The following is a 22,733-nucleotide window of genomic DNA, read 5'->3' on the forward strand; positions in this document are numbered from 1 at the left end:
GCAAACAATAGCGACTGGCTTTTTTCGTAAAAACCGCACACGTTTTTCCGTGGCCATGCAGGTGCGACGAAAACAGCCGGATAAAGTCACCCGTGTGATGTCATCTCATCCCCTCTTCACATACCCGCCGTCAACGCAGAGCCGGTAGAAGTACGAGTCCGGGTTTTCCAGCAACGTTTGCGGATTGTCGAACTCCTGCACCTCTCCGTTTTCCAGCACCAGCACCCGGTCGTTGTCCATAACCGAGTCCAGCCGATGCGCAATCGTCAGGATCGTAAGTTTCTTAAATTCGGACCGGATCGTTTCCTGAATAATTTTATCGGTTTGCGCGTCCACGCTCGAAGTGGCCTCGTCCAAAACGAGAATTTTGGCGCGGTTCACGCTCTCGTCACGAGACTCCTGCGAACGCAATAGCACGCGGGCCAAGCACATCAGCTGCCGCTGCCCCACGCTCAGGTTCATCCCGCTCTCGCTCAGCATGCACTCCAGCCCAGACTCCACTTGCTGCTCTCTCGCCATCTTGGTCACGTGATCGGATAATCCGGCTAGCGCGAGGCATCTCCACAGCTCGGCGTCTGTGTATTGCGCAAGCGGGTCCAGGTTGTAGCGGACCGTGCCGTTGATGCACTGGGCGTCCTGCGGGATTATTGCAAGGTTGCTGCGCACGTCGTGCAGGTTCAGCGTGCTGGTATTAACGCCGTCCACCTCGATGTGGCCCTCGATCGGCTCGATGATCCGGAACAGCGACAGCATCAGCGATGACTTTCCCGACCCCGTGCGGCCCACGATCCCGATCTTCTCGCCTGCACGGATGCTTAAATTAATATTTTTCAGCACCGGGTCCAGGTTCTCTCTGTAGCGGGTCGAGTAGTTTTTGTACTCGATGGTGCCCGTTGACGGCCAGCTTGGCGGCGGACTTGCAGGGTTTTGCAGTTTTTCTTCGGGCTCCAGCTTGCAGTACTCAAATACCCGCTCGCAGCAGACAATGTCCGACTCGATTTCGACCGACCGTTTGACGATAAAGTTCAGCGAACTGGTGACTCTGAGCGCATAGCTCATCACCAGACCGACCAGACCCGCGCTGAGCGGGCGGTTCGTCCGCAGAGACAGCAGGGCCAGTGTCGAGGTCGAAAAAATCACCACAGACCCGATGAACTGCAGTCTGGTGGACAGCCATCTGTTGACGGACTTCATGCAGTACGCAGAGACCTGGTTCAGGTCGATGTTGGAGCAGTGCTTGTACACGAACTTCGACTCCTGGTCGTACGCCCGGATAGTCTCTGCGCCCGAGAGCGACTCCTGGATATGAGCAAAAATCGGGCTTTTGGTGATGGAGACGATTCTTTTCAGGTCGCGCGAAACAATGATGTAGAATTTCTGGTAGTACAGGTAAACCACCGAGAGCGCGGCGATGATGAGCAGGAACGGCGGCATGGTAGACCCGATGATCACGAGCGTGAAGATCGTCTTGACGACAGAATTGAACACCGCAGCAAACACCCGTGGCAGCGCAGAGTCGATCTTGGACATGTCCTGACTGAAACGGTTGATGACTCTTCCCAGCGGCGTGGTTTCGAAGAACGACATCGGCGACGCCAGCACCGCAGTCGCCATGTCGTTGTGCAGTTTCTTCGACGCCCGGATCGAGCACCAGCTCCACATGATCATGGCTCTGAAAAGCGTGAACAGACCCGAGCCAATTCCAAACAGAGCGTACACGCCAACGTACATGCCGACGTGGTCATTGGAGCCCGTCTTGTCGTTCTGCTCTCCCCAGTGCTTCAGCCAGTAGTTGCCGCAGACACTCAGCCCGACAGTGATCACGATCAGGCCACAGACACTGAAGATCCCCGTGTAGCTGCACGCACGAGCATAGTTGCTGTACACAGACAAGCTCACGTGACCCTTCTCTTTCTTCTCTTCTTTCTGGGCGGTTCTGCGCTCGATCTTGGCCAAAGATTGCTTGCGGCCCAGAGACAGCATGCTGGCCGCTCCGACCGATTTTCGAGACGGCACCTTGACCAGGTCTGCGGGCTCGACTCCCGCGTACTCGAACCCGCCCTCCTCAATGTCTCTGTCGATTTCCGCAACCGTCGATGCGGACGAGCTCTGTATGTACGTAGAGTCCTCCTCTTCAGCGTTCTGGCCAAAGTCGGACACCAACGCAAACAGCTGGCCCTTAGCGGCCATCACCTCGTCGAACGAGCCGGACTCGGAGATCTCGTTGTTGGAAATCAGGTATATTTTTTCCGCGTGACTCAGAACTTTAATATTGTTGGTAGCCAAAATTTTGGCCTTGGTGGAGAGAATTCCGTCTGGGCCCAGAACGTCGCGGATCAGCTTCTGTCCAACGTGGACGTCGACGGCACTCAGAATGTCGTCCAGCAGATAAACGTCGGCTCGCATGTAGACTGCCCTGGCAAGAGCCAGCCGGGCCTTCTGTCCACCAGAGAGACTGATACCTTTCTCACCAACAAGCGTCTCATCACCGTCTGGCAAAATCTCGAGGTCGGGCTTCAGCTGGCACGCCTCTATGGTCTTCTCGTAGAAGTCGGGCTCATATTTGTGGCCAAACAGGATATTTTCTTTCACCGAAGCGTTCAAGATCCACGGAACCTGCGAGCAGTATGCCACCGAGCCGTGGACTGCTATTATCTGTTTCTTTTGGGGGTCCACAGGCAGCGAGCTGAGCTCTCCGAGAATGCACTGGAGGAATGTCGATTTTCCGGCTCCCACGCGTCCCACAATACACGTCAGATGGCCTTTTTTCGCGGTGAAGCTGACATTTTTCAATGCCACTTTGGATTCGTCAATATTTTGCTCCTCGTCATAGTTGTCCTTGTATTTTTGGGGGATCTTGGACCACAGGAAGTTGCAGTTGTCTATCTCCACAGAAACTCCTCCAATATTGGTTTGCTTTGGCAGTCTGGTGAACAGCTCGTTGTCTATCTCGTCGGCAAGCAAAAAATCCGTCAATCTTTTAAGAGACACTCCGGACTCGATCATTGCGGTCATGAGCGCCGGAATGGCGAAGATCGGGTCGGAGAGAAGATCAAAGAGCGACAAGGCCGGAAACACGATTTCCGGCGTCAGTGGCGTTTTCGAGGTGTACGCGAAAATCGCAAACGTGGAGCACGACACAAAAAATGGAACACAGGTCCAGGCGAAATTCACCACGGCAGAAAGTATACCGATTTTGTTCAAGTTGCGCAGTTCTTTCTCGTTCCTAGCCTCCGACAGTCTCTCCAGCATAGGCTTTTCCCAAGCGTACAGTTTGATGGATTTGACGTTCTGCAGAAGCTCGGCCACCAGCGAGGTCCGCTGGTCCTTGAGAGTCATCTGCTCGCGGTGGAATTTCCGCAGACTCCGCACCAGATACGCGTTGATCGGCATCATGATGGCCATGGTGCCGATTCCCGCCCATGTGGCGTTGCCAAGCAGCGAGTGGAGCGACAGCAAACAGAGCACAAGCCTAGTTGGAGCGCTAAATAGCGTCTGAACGTAGGAAGTCAGCTCTTGCAACCGCGTCACGTCCACCGACATCAGGTTGACGATATCACCGGTCGAGCGCTGCAGTCTGCTTTCTGGTGACAGTTTGATCGATTTCGAGTAGACCAGGTTCATCAGGCCGGCCTTGGTGCCCAAAGAGGCCTCGACTGTTTTGATGAAATACTGGTTGTACATCAGAGCCTCAAAGAGCGACAGAAGAAACATCGCAATGGCAAGCGAAAACCCAATGATGATCGGCGGGTCGTCGGTCCTACCAAAGAACCGAATCAGCTGTTTGAGCAGCTGTGGCTGAATAAAAGAGGTGATGCTGTCTGACATGTCGTAAAACAGCGAGATCATCACAGGGAAGCCAAACGAGCGGATCAGTGCCATCAGCAGTGACGGCCTGCTTTTCGAGAGCTCCTTGCGCCACTGGTGCTCAAGCTTGGGAGCTGCATATGCTGTTGTGACCAAAACGGGCGGCGGTGGCAGGTCGCTGTGCTCCAGGCTCTTTTTCCGATATCCAGTCATGATGAGGTCGTTCATCCAAGTGAACGTCATGAGGGAAACGAGGTTCACCTGTGTTGTCTCGATGTTGTGGTCGACGCAATAGTTGATCAGCTCGTAGGAAACGGGATACTTCCAGTACTCGGCCACTGTGATAGCCAGACCCAGAGCCACCATCAAGTCCAGCAAAATACCGTTGTCGACGAGCTTGTAAGAACTGAAATTTTGCTGGAATGCCATCATGGCCACGAGCAGGGTCTGTAATGGCCAAAAGAAGAGCAACGACCCTGGCTGGACAATGAAACGGGCCGTCTCTATGCTATGGAGCGAAAAAACTAAGCACAGCGTAATCAAATGCAGAGTGTACACAGTGGACTCCAAACTCGAGAAACTGAATTCATGGAACTCAAGCACGTAGACCACCACAAACGCAGCAACCAGACCCAGCTTGATCCGCTGGTATCTGGTCCATGCGCCTCTGCAGGTAGCTTCCCGAACGCCTCCAAGCAGAAGCTGGTAGAGACAACAAAAAGCGAAAATCAACGAGAGCACACACCACAGAAGCGCAACAAAGCAGCCGTTCAGCGCGCTCGACGATGGACTCGCCAGCGGAGTGCGGAAACACTGGTCTAGCGAACGGTCCATAAAATAATTTTCGTGAAAAAAATGAATCCTTGCACCATATTTTTATAAAAGTCTCTAAATGAACGTCCTAAATAAGAAGTGTCACCATGAAAATGGCAATCAGGGTGGAAAAGCTGGACCGCAGGTGGCTCGCGCCGCTCTCGCAGTCGTCTCCGGTCAGCTCGTAGTACTCGTTGGAGTTCTCGTCCAGGAAAATATTGCCCTCTCTGTACTCGAACTCGGCAGCACTGATAGGAACGTCCTTTCCGTCCTCGATGTCCTGGAGAACCTGCTGGATCAGCTTGGACCTTCTGCGCGCCTGTCTCTTGTACTCTATGCTGAGCGTCGAGTTCTCCACGGACTGCTGCTGGAACGTGAGCTCCTCGTTGCACTCCTCCTCGTTATCAACGCAGTACTGGTCGAGTTTCTCCAGCTGTTTGAAGGTTTCAACGTCCTTGCTGCCCTTGAAGGCGTTTCTAAACATCTCTGCAGCAGTGTTGTGCTTGAGGTATTCTTCAGTGGCGTCCAAAAACTTGTTCAGACGGCCCAAATTGCCGCCCTCCTTATTGGAAGCCATGTCGGCGCTCAGCATCTTCATGGCCTCCATGAAGTGTCCGTTCGAGCATGTAGCAAGGAACCCAGCGAACTTCTCTTTGCCCATCGCCAAATAAAGATCGATCATGTTCTTCACCTGGTCAACGTCCACCTCGTACACCAGCTGTCTGCCGTCCTTATCGTAGCTCTGGTCCTCCTCGGCAACGGGCCCTTTGACAGGAACGTCCACGGAAAAGCTGGCACTAGAGGCCTCAAGATCGTCGTCCTCCGCCTCCTCTTCTTGGTACTCCTCGGCAGCGTACTCCTCGTCGTCTTCGTCGTAATTCTCGGCTTCCAAATCTTCATCTTCGTAGTCTCTTTTCTCATAGTATGGAGCCGGCGCAAGCACCTGCTGAGTGTCGGAAAGACGGGCTTGCAGAGCGTCGGTTTTGGCCCGATGCTGAACGGATGCGGCGTCTACAGCGGCCATCTGGAGCAACTGTGCTCCCAAAACGTAAAGGGTCCAGAACTTGCTGGAACTGAGCGAGCTGATTCTAACCATGGTTGAGTCTAGTGATATCGTATGCAACCATGTCCAGCGGGACGTCCGCGCTATTTATCCTCTTTCTAACCGCCGGTATGCCTCGTGCTACCACCCAGCCGCCAGAATCTGTGTCCGGGCTGTGCAAATCCAAATTCGTATACAGCCCAGCCTGGCTGTGTTTATTTTCCAAATATCGTCTCGGCATGGCTAGCTCCAACGATTTGCGGCAGCTCATACGGAACTCGTACGAGTGCATGCGGAAAATTCTGGAGCTGGACACGCAGTCGACGCTGACCAACTTCAATGTGATGGAAACGCTCAACAACTCGACGATCCTCCGGTATAGAGAGCTGGAGCCTTATCTGGACAGTCTTGAGTCCGAGACGTCCCAAATCCAGGCGCTGGATCAGGAACTGGCCAAAACCAAACCGCAACTAGAACAGTTGGAAGAGCGCACCAGAAAGCTCGCCTTGCTGGTGGAGCAAATGGACGAATGGTCTGCGGAGTTGGAGGTCAAAAGCCGACGGTACACGCGAAAGTGAGGTGTTCCAGGAAATTGCTCACACCGTCGCCATGTGAAAACCACATGCATTTTCTCACATGTGCGCGGGGAGCCTCTATACCAGGATGTATTATCTCATGCTCAAGAATTTCCTAATTCATGCTACGATAAGTTTTCATATGCTTCTCCACAGGCTATCGCCATATCGACGCGTCGCTCAACAAAAAAAAGAAAACTTTTTCGATACTGTAAATATATTAGCATCTGATTACCAGCTACCCCAGTTTTTACGAACAAGTGCTATCAGCCGTTTAAAGGACTATCGAATCTTCGGGTTCCTGCAATCCAAGCTATTTATTCATGTCGGACAATGGTCAGAACTTGCGGGTCAGACCGCTAAAAATTGGCGAGCTGATAGACAAGGGAGACGATTCGGAGGATGCAAACGCTGCAGAGCTCCTGATGGCGGCACAGGCGCTGGGTGAGCTGAAAAACCGCACTGAGCCATCCAAACCAACGATCCTCGACAAAGTCACCTCTCACCCCCTTATATCCAGCTCTATCAACTACATGCTGGAAAAAACGATCAACACTTCAAGCAACATTGTTCTGTTCAGCGACGAAAAATCCAAACGTGCTCGCAATGACCAACAGACAGAGTCTGTGGGGGCCGACAGGGAGGACGTATCTGAGCAGATCTCGCTCAAACGCCCGAAATTGGAAAAGACAAGCTCTGGATCTCAGCTCAACAGCCGTCTTCCGCCTCCATCACAGCCTCGATTCGCCCGCCTCAATTCGTCTCTGCGTCAGCAGGTTACCATATCGTCAGCCATTTCCACCCAAAAGAGCCTTCAGGATCTCACAGAGCTCAGCGTTCTGAATCTCAATATCGAGAGTCGTCGCAGACTCACCATGTTGATCAATTTTTTGAAGATTGGAAACACGCAGCTGAGCGAGCGCATTGAAAACCTCATCAACGTTCTGGCGAATGAACACGTCGTGAGCAAATCTCGCTCTTCTAGTCCTGATAATATTCACGGTGGTGCTTCGACGCTTTCTCTGCCGTCACTAGCCTCCGTGAGCAGTGCCGCGTCTCTGGCTAGTCTCCCGAATTCCGACGAAACGCCAAAGTTGAGCCCAGAGGCAGAAATCCCTGTTCAGCAGCTTAAAAACGAAATAGTGGGCACTGTGAAGAAGATAGTGAATGTCGTCTCGAAAGTTTCTGCAAACTCGCTTCCAGAGCCCGCCCGCTCGAACGTCCGCGAAATGCTGTTAAAACTACCAACCAATTGGGCCATGTCGTTGGAGCAGAACATGTCGGAGCCGGAAGAGGAGGACTCGGACGACGAAACAAAGACGATATACGAAGATTCGGTGGAGTACCCGGACCAGAGTGCTGAATCGCAGAAACGCAAGTCCAGGTCGCTGGCGCAGCAACTGCTGGCCAACTTGTTCAAGTACAGAAATAAAACACAGAAGAACATTGCGCAGCCAAACACCTGGTTCAAGAAATCTATCCGCGACCAGATTCTGAGCGATCGAAATGGCAAGGTGCTAGTTCTGGCTCAGGAATCGCTTGACATGATCAACAAAATTATCAAATTCTGCAACGAAAACCTCGACAGGGCAGAAACGTGGAACATCTCAAAACAGACCCAGCAGGCTGCCCATTTAATGAACAAACTACAAAACATCACATACGTGACGCCTGTGTCGAGCTGCGACGCGGCCTCGAACTCCTCGGAAGCGCAAAAGGACTCGCAGGACGCCGACACTATCGTGGTTCGCGATGAATCTCCATCCAATTTATGATTTTGTACACCTGTACACCACTAATAACATTTGTAAGAAAAATACCCCAAACAAAAAATCCTAGCTGTAAAATAATGAAGAGCAACGACTCGGTTGAAAAAGACTTGCTGCGGTTCAAGCTTGCCGTTCTGAATTCGCCTGGGTTCACAGCCAAGGACCTTGTGGCTGGCGGGCCGGATGGCGACGCCAGCGTGTTTTCCAACAGGGGCAATAAGCTGCTGTACAACTCCGATGGAGTCGACTATACCAATCTGAACTCCTACAGGGACGACCTCCAGCTGGTCAAAATAGAGGAACTTGACCCTGGAACTGGTGAGAGACGGCCACGATACGTTATACGACGCAAAGACCAGACCGTGGAGGAGATAATACAACGTGAATTGGACGACGAGTTTGGCATAGTGGACGATGACGACGAGTACAAGCAAGACTACGACTCTGTACAAGGACTATTCGACTCCGTGGACGTCGCAGACATACTGGCGCCGATCACGCATCCCACGAACATTGTTGAGCGCAAAACTTTAGAGAGGATATACAAGAGCACGCATTTGGAAGATCTCGCCGAGCAGACGATAGAGCTGATAGAAAAGGAGCAGGACAACGTGATCCAGCTGAGCAAGCTGATGAGTGTGTTTCTGGGAGACTGTCCGGACGATATATTGGCAGACAATTTGAAGCTCCCGAACTACGACCACAACTTAGATCTCGAGAAGCAGATAGCCGGCAGCGATGAGAACGGATTGAACAGGGACATGGACGCCACGCAGGAAGAGGACGAGGACGAGGGCCAGAACGGAAATGGCCAGACGCAGGATTCCAGGAAGATCAACGAGCAGATCAAGGATCCGTTCTTCCAGCTACCAGAATACAAGCGGGATCCGAACTTTGGGATCCGCAAGGTGGAGGACGCAGAGGAGTCTCGACAGCTGATCCAGATAGCGCTCCAGCGGAACGAGGAATTTATTAGATCGCTAACCACCATTCGCAACGGCTTTATCAGAGCAGACCGCGTGAAAAATAATATATACAAGTGGAGCAAGGAGATGGCCGAGGAAAATTACGACAAGAGCGACGAAAGTGAATAGTGTATAATGCACATTAAGCCAAGTCTAGTACTTGTTTGAAACTGCTAGGGGTCGCCAGCTCGCCCCCAAAAAACGGCACCACTGCCTGTTGCACAATGCCGTCAAACAGCTCGTAGATCAGCCCTTTGAGGTCGTCTCCAGTTTGTTTGAAATCAGGAAACGAGTTCACCTCGAGCAGCGACACGTTGAGGTCTTCGTCCACCACAAAATCGACACCGAACGTTTCGAAGCAGTTTGGCAGGGGCTGGAAATTAATTTTGTCATTGGAGGCAGCTTTGAATAGCTCTCCAACTATTAAATTGATGGACTCCCGAATTTGATTTTGGGAAGCCTCTGAAAGCACGCTTTTGCCAAGCTCCACCACAACCAGCTTGTCTGTGTCTCCTTGGAGGCAAGTATTGGTAAGATGGCCGTCGATATTGTCAAAATCCCTGTGATACGGCTTGTCGCTAAATAGCATCAACATTCTCTGGTAAACAAGCACCCGCAAACTACCGACGCAGAGCACGTAAGTGCGAATGTGGAACTTTCTGTTCTCGTACTCGGGCAGCAGCAACGGGTTGGCAATATACTCCTGGACAATGAAATGGCGTAGCTGGGACGTGATCACGGCGTTTTCGTCTCCATTTTCCTCAGACTCCTCAAACGAGTCGAATATCTTCTGCAACTGGTCAATGGTTTGAAACACCCTGATGCCCTGGCCCTTGTCGCTCATGCTCGGTTTCAGAATATACGTCTTGGACAGTGTTTGCTCGTTTTGCTCCAAGTCCTGACGCAGCTCGTAGCTTTCGTCCAGAGAGTCGTCCAAAAACTCTGCATAGTCGAGCTCCAGCTGGTATGTCTCCGGAAAAGCTTTCTTTAGGATAGTGGCTGGGTTTTTTGAAGTGTACATCGCAATTGTGTTGGCCAAATAGTGTTTCCGAATCAGACCCTTCCTGTAGATATAGGAGTTGGCCATATAAGTCTTGTCACTCATCATTCTCTCATGGTCCAAATCCTCATACTCTGCAAACGCAAACGTCTTTCCCGAAACTCTGTTGCTCAAGTATTTGTCCAGAGCTTGTTTCAGAGGCTCGAAGAGATACGCGTCGGCTGGGTAGCCGATGAAAACAGAATCGGAGCTACTTTTCGGAGAGTTTCTATATGTTAGAATAGAGCTCTGTCAACTTACTCGATGATCAGCTCGCCAGTGTTGAGATCGTCAATCTCTTTGAATGCTGCCTTTAGAGCTGTGACGGAAATAAGTCCCTGCTCCACGGCTCTAATGTCATTCAAAACGCTCTCGTCACCGAGATTCTTGTGCACAGAGTCAAAGTCTGGAGTCCACTTGAAGATCTTTCCGTGGGTGACGCTCTGGTCCACAATATCTGAGGCCGGCTGGTCAGGACTCTCAGATTTGGCGGTGTACAGAGACTTCATCCACTTGTTATCAAGGGTCGGTGCCATCACACACCTGGTTTTGCCGAGCTTCAGGTCTTTTTTCAGCGGAACGTTCACGGTGTACAGATCAACACGATCGTCCCACGCAGAAAGCAGCTTTTCAATGAGTTTGACGGAAATCAACGAGGCCTCGGTTAAAATTTTAGGGTCGTTGAAAGAATCGGCCTCAAAAGCGTAAGACACAGCAACCGCCCTCTTGCCGTGCTGCACACCCTCCATTGCTCCTCCAATGGTTCCACTAGACAAAGAGTAAAGTGCGGAGCAGTTTCTTCCAACATTCGGCCCACTGATCACAAGATCGACCGGCTTCTCGGCGATATGGTTGATTCCGATGTCAGCGCAAGTGGCAGGAGTTCCATCTAGAAGACACCACTCTTTCATGTTTGGGTCCTTGGAAAAGTCGGCATTGGGATGGGAAAACGGTCCGTGGAAAGAACTGTCTGCAGGCTGGTCGATCGCCGAGTAAATATAGGAGGCAGAGATGTCCTTTCCTGCCAAATGGGCCTTTCCGATCCAGGATTTCTGGGAGGCGGGCACGCAGATGGTGAGGTCCCAGTTAGTGTACTTCTGGATAGCCTCCACAAGGAACTTGATGTATGGACTGGCGGTCTCGTGCGGAGCACCGTCGTCGTTGGTCAAAAGAACGTGCATTTTTTTAACGAAATATTATTTTAGGAATAAAATTCCGTGGTTAGGATCTTATTCAGATGCTGGACACGATTATATAAGAATGAGTACATAGACGGGCGCATCTTTCGCCATTCCAAATGTGATGGCTGTGCTATTTCACAAGTCATAGGGCTGTATAGGAAATACCGCTTTTTAGGATAAGCGAGACTGATGCAACCTAAATACGAAATTAAAAGACTGAAAATTAATATTCGACGTTGATGTATAAGCTATACTCATGAACATCATACAAGTGCTAGCTCGTTGCCGTAGGAATGGGCCAATAATTATTCCTGGATAATTCCTGATGTAGTCTCACTTATTTTGACTTCGGCACAGGATACACCCTACGGCACACCCCTATTAGGGTAATTTTTCCTAATGTCTAATTTATCTAGTAATTTTCATTAAGGATCGGTTCCAAAAACTATATTCGGCAACTAAGCTTATACCACGCGCTCTTTTGGCAAAATGTCAATCAGCAAGTCATCGGGGCTTAGTTTCAAGTGCGACTTCTTGTATTCTTTCAGCAGATCAAAGTACTTGTCAAACAGGTAAGACGAGTCCAATGGACCTCCCTTGGCCTCTGGGTGGAATTGGGTCGAGAAAATCGGTCTGGTCTTGTGGATCATTCCCTCGTTCGACAGATCGTTAAGGTTGATGAAGTACTCCTGGAAGTCTGGGTGCAGAGTCTTGGCATCCACAGCGTATCCGTGGTTCTGGGAGGTAATATGACACTTGCCGGAGAGCAAGTCGAGGGCAGGGATGTTGTGAGCTCTGTTTCCGTATTTCAGCTTCACAGTCTTGGCTCCGGACGCCAACGCGAGCAGCTGGTGTCCAAGACAGATGCCGAAGATCGGCAAATCTGGGAACTTTTCCATAGTCTCTTTCAGATTTTCGACGGTAGCAGAACAGTGTGTCGGATCGCCAGGGCCGTTCGAAATGAAAACACCGTCAAACTTGTCGGCGCTCTTCTGGATCGGATAGTTGTAAGGAAGAACAGTGATAGAGGCACCACGGGACACCAGCGAGCGCAGGATGTTCTCCTTGACACCACAGTCCAGCACAGCAACATGGTACTTGGCATTAGGCGAAGGAACGTGAAACGGAGCTTTGGTGGTCACCTTGTGCACCAGGTTCACGGAGCTAGGGTCGTCGAAAGCGGCGTCTTCGTCAGCATCGTACGTCTCGCCGATACTTAGTTTGGCCAGACTAGAGCCCTGCTCTCTTAGATAGGTGACCAGTTCTCTGGTGTCGACGCCAGTGATGGCAGCAACACCTTCACGTTTGCACCATTGGCTCAGACTCTCGACGGCCGTCCAATGAGAATACTGCAAGGCCACGTCGCTGACAACAATACCAATACATTGGATATGTGGCGACTCGAAGTACTTCAGCAGATTGTACTCGTCTCTAGCAGTGCCCGAAGGAACACCGTAGTTGCCAATCAGCGGCTGAGTAAAGACAAGAATCTGGCCTCTATACGAAGGATCCGTCATAGACTCGGGATATCCAACAAGAGAGGTGGTGAACACCGCCTCTCCGCTAACGTTCTTATCAGCTCCAAAAGAGTAGCCATTGAAAATCGGACCGTCTCTGATGGTCAGAGTGGCTCTGTCCAGGCTCTTGGTCGACGATAGTCTGATAGAATTCCATCTGGTGGCTGGGAGGGCCAACTTGGTGAAAGTTCTAAACATAGTGAGTCAGTTTATTTGATAGAGATCGTGAAAATTTTTTGTACAATTACCGCGTTACCCTTTTGAGACAACCACACCATACGGTGTCGTGGTTACCCTGCCTAACAACTTTTTCGTCCTCGTCCCAGCTAAATTTTTCACCATTGTGTTCAAATTTTTCATCCTATTTTATTTCCATTTTATCATGTCCCACAGAAAGTACGAACAGCCAAGACACGGTTCCCTGGGTTTCCTCCCAAGAAAGAGAGCTGTCAAGCAAAGAGGTAGATGTAAGGCTTTCCCTAAGGATGTCAAGTCCAAGCCTGTTGCTTTGACTGCCTTCCTTGGTTACAAGGCTGGTATGACCACCATCGTTAGAGACTTGGACAGACCAGGTTCTAAGATGCACAAGAGAGAGATCGTTGAGGCCGCTACCGTCGTCGACACTCCAGAGCTTGTTGTTGTCGGTGTCGTTGGTTACGTCGAGACCCCAAGAGGTTTGAGATCTTTGACCACTGTCTGGGCTGAGCACCTTTCTGACGAGGTCAAGAGAAGATTCTACAAGAACTGGTACAAGTCTAAGAAGAGAGCCTTCACCAAATACTCCGAGAAGTACGCTAACAGCGCTGCCGAGATCGAGAAGGAGCTTGCTAGAATCAAGAAGTACTGTTCCGTCGTTAGAGTTCTTGTCCACACCCAAATCAGAAAGACCCCATTGACCCAAAAGAAGGCTCACTTGGCTGAGATCCAGGTGAACGGTGGTTCTGTTTCCGACAAGGTTGACTGGGCCAAGGAGCACTTCGAGAAGACCGTCTCCGTTGACTCCGTCTTCGAGCAAAACGAGATGATCGACGTCATTGCTGTCACCAAGGGTCACGGTTTCGAGGGTGTCACCCACAGATGGGGAACCAAGAAGCTTCCAAGAAAGACCCACAGAGGTACCAGAAAGGTCGCCTGTATCGGTGCTTGGCATCCATCCCACGTTATGTGGACTGTTGCCAGAGCTGGTCAAAGAGGTTACCACCACAGAACCTCTATCAACCACAAGGTCTACAGAATTGGTAAGGCCGGCGATGAGGCTTCCGGTGCTACCGAGTTCGACAGAACCAAGAAGACCATCACCCCAATGGGCGGCTTCGTCAGATACGGTGCCGTCAACAACGACTTTGTTCTGTTGAAGGGATCCATCCCAGGTCCAGTCAAGAGAGTCATCACCTTGAGAAAGTCTCTGTACGGCCCTACCAACAGAAGAGCCCTGGAACAAGTCAACCTCAAGTGGATCGACACTGCCTCCAAGTTCGGTAAGGGTAGATTCCAGACCCCAGCTGAGAAGCACGCCTTCATGGGTACCCTCAAGAAGGACCTTGAGAAATAGATATATAATTAGGTATATCCCTATTTTTCACCTGATTAGTAAGCCGGGTAACCTAAATTTGCCCCCTTTGTGAAAATTTTTTTTTCACTAGTAGAAAAGCAACGTGAAGCGAGGATAAAAGGGTTAGTGTTCCCACAAGATTATTTCTTTATAGATTGTGGATTATAAAAAGATGTCATACGTCCCGCCACACAGATCAAGAGGAGATTACGTTCCAAAAGACACAGGAGAATCGTCTGGTAGAGGCGGATTCTCCAGCAGAGGCGGATTCGCCAGCAGAGGAGGTTTCAACAAGGGTTTTGGAGGACCAAGCAGGGGCTTTGGAGGAGGATCAGGTTTTAGCAGAGGAGGCAATGGATTTTCCAGAGGCGGCGGATTTGGTAGAGGTTCTAGAGCTCAGCCAGGCCAGGGTTCATGGGTTAATGGTGCTCACAAGCCTGCTGAGCGTAACGAGAGACTCGAGCTAGAGCTTTACGGTCAGCCAGGAGATGGACAGACACAATCTTCTGGTATCAACTTTGACAACTACGATGAGATCCCAGTTGAGGCTTCAGGTGATGATGTGCCAGAGCCAATCTCTGAGTTCACTTCGCCTCCGTTGGATCCCTTACTCGTGGAAAATATCAAGCAAGCTAGATTCACCAAGCCAACGCCAGTCCAGAAATATTCGGTTCCTATCGTTGCTAACGGCAGAGACTTGATGGCCTGTGCCCAAACGGGTTCTGGTAAGACTGGTGGATTCCTGTTCCCAGTGTTGTCCGAGTCTTTCAAACACGGTCCGACAGAATCTCAGACAGACAATGCATTCGACAGAAGAAAAGCACATCCTACAGCCTTGGTTCTTGCACCAACTAGAGAGTTGGTCTCCCAAATCTATGAGGAGGCTAGAAAGTTCTCGTACAGATCCTGGGTCAGACCAGTTGTCGTGTATGGAGGTGCTGAGGTTTACCTTCAAATGGATCAACTCAAGCAGGGTTGTGATCTTTTGGTTGCCACCCCAGGAAGATTGAACGATCTTCTGGAGAGAGGCAAGATCTCGCTGAAAAACATCAAGTACCTTGTCTTGGACGAGGCCGACAGAATGTTGGATATGGGTTTCGAGATTCAAATCAGGCACATCATCCAGGGTTGCGACATGCCGCCACCAGGTGAAAGACAAACGTTGATGTTCTCTGCAACGTTCCCTAAGGAAATTCAATTGATGGCCAAGGACTTTTTGCACAACTACATCTTCTTGTCGGTGGGAAGAGTTGGATCCACCTCCGAGAACATTACTCAAAGAATATTATACGTCGAAGACGATGAGAAGAAGTCCAGCCTTCTGGACATTCTCACGTCTACCGAAGACACGTTGGCCAATGGACTCACGCTGATTTTCGTTGAAACCAAGAAGATGGCTGACATTCTGTCCGACTTCTTGATCAACCAAGACTTCCCAGCCACTTCCATTCACGGTGACAGATCTCAATACGAAAGAGAGAGAGCATTGGAAAGTTTCAGAACCGGAAGAACGCCAATTTTGGTTGCCACTGCCGTTGCTGCTAGAGGACTGGATATTCCTAACGTGACACATGTGGTCAACTACGATCTTCCAAACGATATTGACGACTACGTCCACCGTATCGGAAGAACAGGTAGAGCTGGAAATACTGGTGTTGCCACCGCCTTTGTCAACAGAGGAAACAAGAACATCGTGAAAGATTTGGTTGAAATTCTCAGCGAGGCCAACCAAGAGGTTCCAGACTTTTTGTCTGTGATCGCAAGAGAGAATTCCGTTGGCAGAGGCCGCGGAAGAGGAGGCAAGACCCAGAACAGAGACTACAGAAAGTATGGCGGCAACTCTGGCGGATACGGAAACGGCTATGGTGGCAGATCAAGCTATGGAGGAGGGGGATACAGCAGTTATGGAAACGGTGGAGGATTCAACAGTTTTGGCAACTCTGCCGCACCAGCATCGTCGTCATCATCTCAATGGTGGTAGTGTTATAATGGAGGAAAGTGAGAGAAGCAGAGATAACAGAAAAGAAAAAAAACAACACAAGTGTATCTGAACTTATTTGATCCGATCGCTTCTGGAATGAATATAAAGATTGAGAAATAGACAAGAGTAAAGGATGACTTCAGTCCTTATTCACCATTCCTCTGAGCGAGAAAGTTTGATATACTATTCATTTGTGCGCTGGACCGATTTATGATCTTTGACATGTTGTTCGTGATCATTGTACATTCAATTCAATTATTAGCATTTTGTCATTGTTTGATTTTATATGATAGAAATGTTTTCTGGTGCACCTAATGATTAACGGTTTTACAGTTTGGGTTTCTTCCTTATTTATACCTCCCTGTATATTGCTAGTAAGTTAGTTTATGTTTGTTCCAAGGCAGTGTAATATTTCACCTCTGGGATACCCCTGTTTTAAAAAACGTATGCGATAATTGATTTCTTTATATCTGTACCTTTGACCTGGCTTTCACTTTTTTTAGCGAAATTTGCCGATGTTGCCTTCTTCTGGCAAATCAAAGAAACATGGCAAGCTCAGGCTCTCCAGACGCGTGTCTGATGAGCATCGTCAATATACTGGCACCACTATAAATAAAATACCCATACTAGAAGATGACGAGAATGACGATGCTAATCTGGGGCCGCGCTTTCCAACGTTCAGCAGTCCGCCTGTTGATTCTCCTGCGGTGATCTCCCCAGGGTCCGAAGAGCATGGAACCGATGACCTCAGAAAGGAGATAGACGACGATTTTGACGATGATTTCTACAGAGACGAGTACGACGTGGGCTCGCCCACTCCTGCAACCAAAAGCAAGCCTGCACCCGCGATCGAAGTCGACGACGAGTCCTCAGAGGACGTTTCCACGGACGAAATGGACGACACACGTTCTAATGAGGACGGTTCTGTCGCTAGCGTGCATTCTGACGAGTCTAGAGACTCTTTCAAGACACGGCTGAAACGGCATTTCACAACCAACAGAGGCGAGAGACCTTCAGACGAGGGGTCTCCCCGCAAGAAGCGGAGCGAGACCATTGTCTCGCGTATTTTTGGGCACACGCCTCAAATGGGTGGCCTCACGCCCGGAGCAAGCAAATCATCACAGGAACGAAACACCGACGAGGAGGAGAAAATCGAAAACGACATACCTCTCAAGACATTCGACACAGACCAGCTGCAGTTTGAGGCCAACGGGCTGGTCGATCAGCATTTCAAGGAGACGAACGCTGGATATCTATCGTCTGCCTCGACCTTGCATCCGAATTCCAGCAGTCTATTTATGGCCCCAAATCCTGAGGCCACCGTTGGCGACTTTGATGATCTCAACAACAACGACTACGTCTTGTTTGACTCTGTTGAGTCCTTGGTGGACCGTCCGAAAAGAGTGAGGAAAGGCGTTGTCTCGAGTCTTTTGGCATTGTACAATCCACAGAACCAACCGCACTACCCTGCGTCTGAGAATTCCGGGACACAGACTCCCAGAAGCGACTACTCGGACGTCGAGACTGCCATGAGTCCCGACGCTCTGGACCACAAATTGCGGCTCATTTCTACCAACGACAGCTACAACATGGACAATGCGTCGCTCAACTCTGTGCCGGAGCTGGGTGCCAGACGGACCAGCTCGAGAGACCCGTCGGTATACAAGCACAAAAAGCGGTCGAGATCGGCCTCGTCATTGAGCCACATGTTCAAGACCAATAAGAAGGATGAGCCAAAAACCAAGCCCAGACCAGAAGACAAGTTTGAGCTGCCCTCGTTCGCCAAACCGAAAAACGCAGACAAAAAACACGCCAAGTTCATTCCGCGGTTTGACGAGATGTCCAAGTCCAACAGACGCAAGAAGATCAGACGGAAGTTCAAGAGCGAGCAGAGAGCTCGCATCACCGTGCACATTGCCGATGTGTTGCAACGCCAGCGGTTCATTCTCACGTTGTGCAAAGCGTTCATGCTTTACGGAGCGCCTACGCATAGACTGGAGGAGTACATGTCGATGACAGCCCGTGTTCTAGAGATTGACGGCTCGTTCATCTACTTTCCAGGATGCATGATTGCTTCCTTTGGCGACGCTGCTACTCACACCTCGGACATGAAACTGGTGCGGTGTGCTCAGGGTCTGGACCTGGGGAAGCTCGACGAGACTCACGACATCTACAAAGCTGTTGTCCACGACCGGATGGGCGTGGAGGAGGCCAGCGGGAAGCTGGACGAGATTTTGTCGCGCAAGCCCCGTTTCAACCACTGGTACTGTGTGCTCTTGTACGGCTTTTCGTCGGCCATGGTCACGCCGTGGGGCTTTGGCGGCAACTGGATTGACATGCCGATCTCGTTTGGGATCGGGCTGGTCATTGGGTTCCTCCAGTTTGTGATTTCTCCGCGCTCGGTTCTGTACTCCTCGGTGTTTGAGATCAGCTCCTGCGTGGTGGCCAGCTTCATTGGCCGGGCCATAGGCTCGATCAACGAGGGCAACACGTTTTGCTTTGCTGCCATTGTGCAGGGCTCGCTCGCGCTGATTTTGCCCGGCTACATTATTCTGTGCGGGTCGCTCGAGCTGCAGAGCAGAAACCTGGTGGCTGGAAGCGTGCGCATGTTTTACGCATTTATTTATTCGTTGATGCTTTCCTTTGGAATCACCCTGGGTGCCGCGCTGTACGGATGGATCGACCACAACGCCACTTCGTCAACTACGTGTACGTCAAACGTGCCGGCTGCGTGGAGAATCCTGCTGGTGCCGATGTTCACCATCGGTCTTGCGCTCATCAACCAGTCCTCGTGGACACAGCTGCCGGTGATGATCGCCATCTCGGGCGCAGGGTACGTGGTCACATATTATTCGGGTTTACACTTCAAGCTGAACACAGAATTCAATGCTACACTCGGCTGCTTCGTGATCGGACTGATCAGCAACGCCTACACAAGATTGCTCAAGTCTTTCAACAAGGTTTTCTCCAAGGGATCGTTCATGACCGTCTCGATCATGTTGCCGGCCGTCTTCGTCCAGGTTCCGTCGGGTATTGCGTCGCAAGGCTCGCTGATGGTCGGAGTGGAGAGCGCAGACAACCTGGTCAACAACAAGACGTCGACGTCGAGCACCAACTCTCTCTCGAGCTTGAGTTTCGGAATGGTGATGATCCAGGTTGCGCTGGGCATTAGCGTCGGCCTCTTTATGGCCGCGCTCGTGGTGTATCCGCTGGGCAAGAAACGGACAGGATTATTTACTCTCTAGAAAAATAAATGTTACCCTCCCTCGATAGCTTCACCAACCACGATTTCTTAAAGTATCAGGGAGCTTCTTCCAAAAAGACACCACCAACAAGAATGCCTAGCCCAGCAGAACTCCTTGCGCAGAAGCACAGTGCCGTTTCCGAGGACCCTGAGACTCCGCTTATTTCTGCCACCGAGTCGTCCGCTCCGTCGTCGGCCGCCTCAGAGCCCACCACGTACGACCTGGACGTCGAGGTTGATTCCGTGGCGTCGGGCCTGGACAAGAAGGTGTCAATCGACGACGAGACATATTTCCCCACTCTAGGGGTATCGATTGGGTCTGCTCCTGCCAGGTGGGGCCCGTCGGTGTCCAATGGACGCACGGTCTCGACAAACACTCCGTCCACGTTCAAGCCCGCTGTCAGGTCGTCCAACACCCAGCTCACGTTTATCGTGGACGCTGCCGAACAGCTGCCCGTGTCGAAAAACGACCTGTTCAAGATCATCTCCAAGATCAAGGCCACGTACGACGTCAAGGTCGAGTCGACGTTTTCTGCCACCACCAACAAAAGAACTTTTCTGCTTAGCGGGCCGGTGTCGAAAATCCAGAGTGCGAAAAAAGACCTGGTCAAACAGCTCACGAAACCTGTGAAAATCGAGTTCGGCATTCCGTTCAAGCTCATATCCACCGTGATTGGCTCGCAGGGCAGAACTCTGAAGCCGATCCTTGAGTCCACAGGTGTCAAGATCGATATCGCAAGAACCGGTAGCAACGAGGCCGCCGACGACGGCGACATCTTCTCCAACCTCGCAAAGGTGGTCATTGAGGGAGACATGGAGAGCTGTGAGGAAGCCAGACAGAAGATCATGTCCATAGTCGACCAGCATACCCAAAACCTCACTGTCAAGGTCGACGTTGACGAGAAACTCAAACGGTTTGTGAACTTGGAGCTCAAAAACCAGCTACCTCCCGACATCGAGGTTGACCTGCCGCTGGAAAACTCCAAGGCCTCGTCCATCTACCTCTCCGGCGCCCGAGAGACTGTGCTGATGGCCAGGGAAACCGCCAAAAAAGTGATTGACTACCTGGCAGAACAGATTGTAGTCGAAGAGCGCACCGTGCCCAAGATGGTGCACCAGTTCCTTGACGCAGAAAAGATTTTTAGCAACGTGGGGGTTTTGGTCGAGGTTCCAGATTTCGACTCTCCTTCGACCACGGTGAAGTTCATTGGCTTGAGAGAGAATATCCCGAAGGCCGCGGCCCTTGGAAAAGAGCTCTCCCAGGAGTATGCCACTGATTTCCTGGATCTGGCTAGGTCTCACGGGGGGAATTACATGCATGCCAAAGTGCTCACTGCATTCTTCGTTTATACCGGTGTGTTTGACGCGATTTCTGCAAAGTACAACGTCAAGATCACTGCTCCAAGCTACAAGTCTCTAGTCGATGATCAAACAAAAACGGTTGTTCTCGAGTTCGTTTGCTCGAAATCCGAAAAGGAGGCTCTGAAGTCCACTAGAAGAGAGATAGTGGACGCGGTCAACAAGATCACTCCCTCCTTTGTGCGCGTGATTGACGACATTGACACCCTTGCTCTTGATAAACTGGATGAGACCGTTGCCAACGAAAAGAGCGTCAAGATCGTTCCTCTGGGAAAACTCGCTGGAGTTGGCAACAAATTAGTTCTCCTCTACCAGGCAAGTGATGACGAGTTTCTTCCCTCGCTAAAAGAGACCAACGAGATCTTGGATGCTGTTGATCAGTCCCTGGACGAGCTCAGAGCTTTCAGCAAAGAGATCACCTACGAAGTCCTGGACATGCACTCCGCAGATCAGGAAATATTGCAAGGACACATTTTGAAGGTTTTGCTGTCCAAGTTTGGCTCAAATATACAGATCAGACTCCACCAGAACAAGGATGGTGTGAGTGACGACCAATTAGTGGTGGTTGGGCTCAAAAAGGACGTTCCAAAGGTGATCGGCGAACTGAGGCAAGCTATTGAGGATGTCAAAAATTACGAGACGGCTTCTAAATACAGCCAAACTTTTGCGTTCCCAACCAGCCAGCTCTCGAGACTCATTGGACATAAAGGTGGAAACCTTCAGAGCTTGCAAGAAGACTACAACGTGCAAATTGACGTTCAAAAGGGCGACGGTGCCACCGTTGGTGACAAGACACTCGTCAAGCTCACAGGGCTGAAGGTCAATGTTGAAGAGTGTGAGAAGAAACTCACGCAGCTTGGCAAGAAGTGGGCGGATGAGAGAACGGTGGTTATGAAGATTGAACAGAAATACCATCGCAAGTTGATTGGACCTTCTGGAGTGTATGTGCATCGGCTGAATGAAAAGTACAACGTTGTGATCAAGTTCCCGTTCGAAGATGCCACCGGCCATCAAGACGAGGTTGTGATAAAAGGACCTTCCAAGGGCGTTGCGAAGGCTGAAGAAGAGCTGAGAGAGCTGCTACAGTACGAGAAAGATAATGGATACAAAGAAACGATCAAGGTGCCATTAGCCATTCTTCCGCGCGTGATTGGAAAGTCTGGAGAGCAGGTCAAGGACATTTCTGCCGACACCGGCGTGGACATCAAACATCTGAGGGAGAAAAGTGATGGCGACAGTGCGCAAATAGAGCTGACAGGTACCAAGGAAGGTATTAGAGCTGCAACCAAAAAGATCAACTCCATTGTTGATCGTATCCAAAACAACGTGACCGAGTCAATCGACGTCGACTCAAGATGGCACAAGTATTTGGTGGGGCCATCTGCCTCGAAAAAGCGTGAGATCATATTGAACGCCTGTGGTCCAAACGACGAGGCCGATTTCAGAAGACTGCTACAAGTTCCGCCTGCCGGCTCTAATTCGACGAAGATCGTGTCGCAGGGCAACAAGGCGGTTGTGGAGAAGATCATTGAGCAGGTGAGGCAGATAGTGTTTGATCTGGAGAACGTTGTGGACGAGACGGTGCTGATTCCTAAGAAAAAACACGTACTTCTGATTGGGTCTGCCGGAATGGTCAGAAGAGGTCTAGAGGCAGAGCACCATGTCCGTATCGACATCCCGAAAATCAACCAGGATTCTGACGAAGTGCATGTTCGCGGATCTCCTGAGAATGTCGAGAAGGCTAAGGCTGCAATGCAGAAATTGATAGAGAATTGACAATAGCATAGATAAAAAAAAGTTTGTGCATCTTTTGTGGGTCGATCGACTGTTGTAGCAAAATAAAAGTGGTAATCAAAAAAAGCGCATCTCCCATTGGTAAAAAGATACCT

At 50.6% G+C, this 22,733-nt stretch overlaps 12 protein-coding genes across 12 annotated transcripts; 7 read left to right on the top strand and 5 right to left on the bottom strand.

The window, feature by feature from the left end:
• Positions 1 to 105: 105 nt before the first annotated feature.
• On the bottom strand, positions 106 to 4,641 carry KL928_003256 (uncharacterized protein; the record flags this gene model as incomplete). Its single annotated transcript, XM_043203823.1, has 1 exon — positions 106 to 4,641. The coding sequence occupies one exon, from the start codon at positions 4,639 to 4,641 to the stop codon at positions 106 to 108; it is 4,536 nt and encodes a 1,511-aa protein (XP_043059509.1).
• Positions 4,642 to 4,708: 67 nt separating this feature from the next.
• On the bottom strand, positions 4,709 to 5,716 carry KL928_003257 (uncharacterized protein; the record flags this gene model as incomplete). The annotated part of the gene is made up of 1 exon (XM_043203824.1): positions 4,709 to 5,716. The coding sequence occupies one exon, from the start codon at positions 5,714 to 5,716 to the stop codon at positions 4,709 to 4,711; it is 1,008 nt and encodes a 335-aa protein (XP_043059510.1).
• A 185-nt stretch (positions 5,717 to 5,901) lies between these two features.
• On the top strand, positions 5,902 to 6,240 carry KL928_003258 (uncharacterized protein; the record flags this gene model as incomplete). Its single annotated transcript, XM_043203825.1, has 1 exon — positions 5,902 to 6,240. The coding sequence occupies one exon, from the start codon at positions 5,902 to 5,904 to the stop codon at positions 6,238 to 6,240; it is 339 nt and encodes a 112-aa protein (XP_043059511.1).
• A 320-nt stretch (positions 6,241 to 6,560) lies between these two features.
• On the top strand, positions 6,561 to 8,012 carry KL928_003259 (uncharacterized protein; the record flags this gene model as incomplete). Its single annotated transcript, XM_043203826.1, has 1 exon — positions 6,561 to 8,012. The coding sequence occupies one exon, from the start codon at positions 6,561 to 6,563 to the stop codon at positions 8,010 to 8,012; it is 1,452 nt and encodes a 483-aa protein (XP_043059512.1).
• A 74-nt stretch (positions 8,013 to 8,086) lies between these two features.
• Positions 8,087 to 9,100, top strand: KL928_003260 (uncharacterized protein; the record flags this gene model as incomplete). The annotated part of the gene is made up of 1 exon (XM_043203828.1): positions 8,087 to 9,100. One exon carries the CDS (start codon positions 8,087 to 8,089, stop codon positions 9,098 to 9,100), a length of 1,014 nt encoding a protein of 337 aa, XP_043059513.1.
• A 13-nt stretch (positions 9,101 to 9,113) lies between these two features.
• Positions 9,114 to 10,079, bottom strand: KL928_003261 (uncharacterized protein; the record flags this gene model as incomplete). Its single annotated transcript, XM_043203829.1, has 1 exon — positions 9,114 to 10,079. One exon carries the CDS (start codon positions 10,077 to 10,079, stop codon positions 9,114 to 9,116), a length of 966 nt encoding a protein of 321 aa, XP_043059514.1.
• Positions 10,080 to 10,267: 188 nt separating this feature from the next.
• Positions 10,268 to 11,191, bottom strand: KL928_003262 (uncharacterized protein; the record flags this gene model as incomplete). The annotated part of the gene is made up of 1 exon (XM_043203830.1): positions 10,268 to 11,191. One exon carries the CDS (start codon positions 11,189 to 11,191, stop codon positions 10,268 to 10,270), a length of 924 nt encoding a protein of 307 aa, XP_043059515.1.
• Positions 11,192 to 11,655: 464 nt separating this feature from the next.
• Positions 11,656 to 12,906, bottom strand: KL928_003263 (uncharacterized protein; the record flags this gene model as incomplete). Its single annotated transcript, XM_043203831.1, has 1 exon — positions 11,656 to 12,906. The coding sequence occupies one exon, from the start codon at positions 12,904 to 12,906 to the stop codon at positions 11,656 to 11,658; it is 1,251 nt and encodes a 416-aa protein (XP_043059516.1).
• A 184-nt stretch (positions 12,907 to 13,090) lies between these two features.
• On the top strand, positions 13,091 to 14,260 carry KL928_003264 (uncharacterized protein; the record flags this gene model as incomplete). Its single annotated transcript, XM_043203832.1, has 1 exon — positions 13,091 to 14,260. The coding sequence occupies one exon, from the start codon at positions 13,091 to 13,093 to the stop codon at positions 14,258 to 14,260; it is 1,170 nt and encodes a 389-aa protein (XP_043059517.1).
• A 172-nt stretch (positions 14,261 to 14,432) lies between these two features.
• Positions 14,433 to 16,241, top strand: KL928_003265 (uncharacterized protein; the record flags this gene model as incomplete). Its single annotated transcript, XM_043203833.1, has 1 exon — positions 14,433 to 16,241. The coding sequence occupies one exon, from the start codon at positions 14,433 to 14,435 to the stop codon at positions 16,239 to 16,241; it is 1,809 nt and encodes a 602-aa protein (XP_043059518.1).
• Positions 16,242 to 16,756: 515 nt separating this feature from the next.
• Positions 16,757 to 19,486, top strand: KL928_003266 (uncharacterized protein; the record flags this gene model as incomplete). Its single annotated transcript, XM_043203834.1, has 1 exon — positions 16,757 to 19,486. The coding sequence occupies one exon, from the start codon at positions 16,757 to 16,759 to the stop codon at positions 19,484 to 19,486; it is 2,730 nt and encodes a 909-aa protein (XP_043059519.1).
• Positions 19,487 to 19,578: 92 nt separating this feature from the next.
• KL928_003267 (uncharacterized protein) lies at positions 19,579 to 22,620 on the top strand (the record flags this gene model as incomplete). The annotated part of the gene is made up of 1 exon (XM_043203835.1): positions 19,579 to 22,620. One exon carries the CDS (start codon positions 19,579 to 19,581, stop codon positions 22,618 to 22,620), a length of 3,042 nt encoding a protein of 1,013 aa, XP_043059520.1.
• Between the last annotated feature and the right edge of the window lie 113 nt (positions 22,621 to 22,733).

The sequence above is a fragment of the Ogataea angusta genome, assembly GCF_019207475.1.
Source record: "Ogataea angusta isolate 61-244 chromosome Unknown 61-244_NODE_6_length_652341_cov_89.526226, whole genome shotgun sequence".
In the NCBI taxonomy this organism is placed as follows: Eukaryota; Fungi; Ascomycota; class Pichiomycetes; order Pichiales; family Pichiaceae; genus Ogataea; species Ogataea angusta.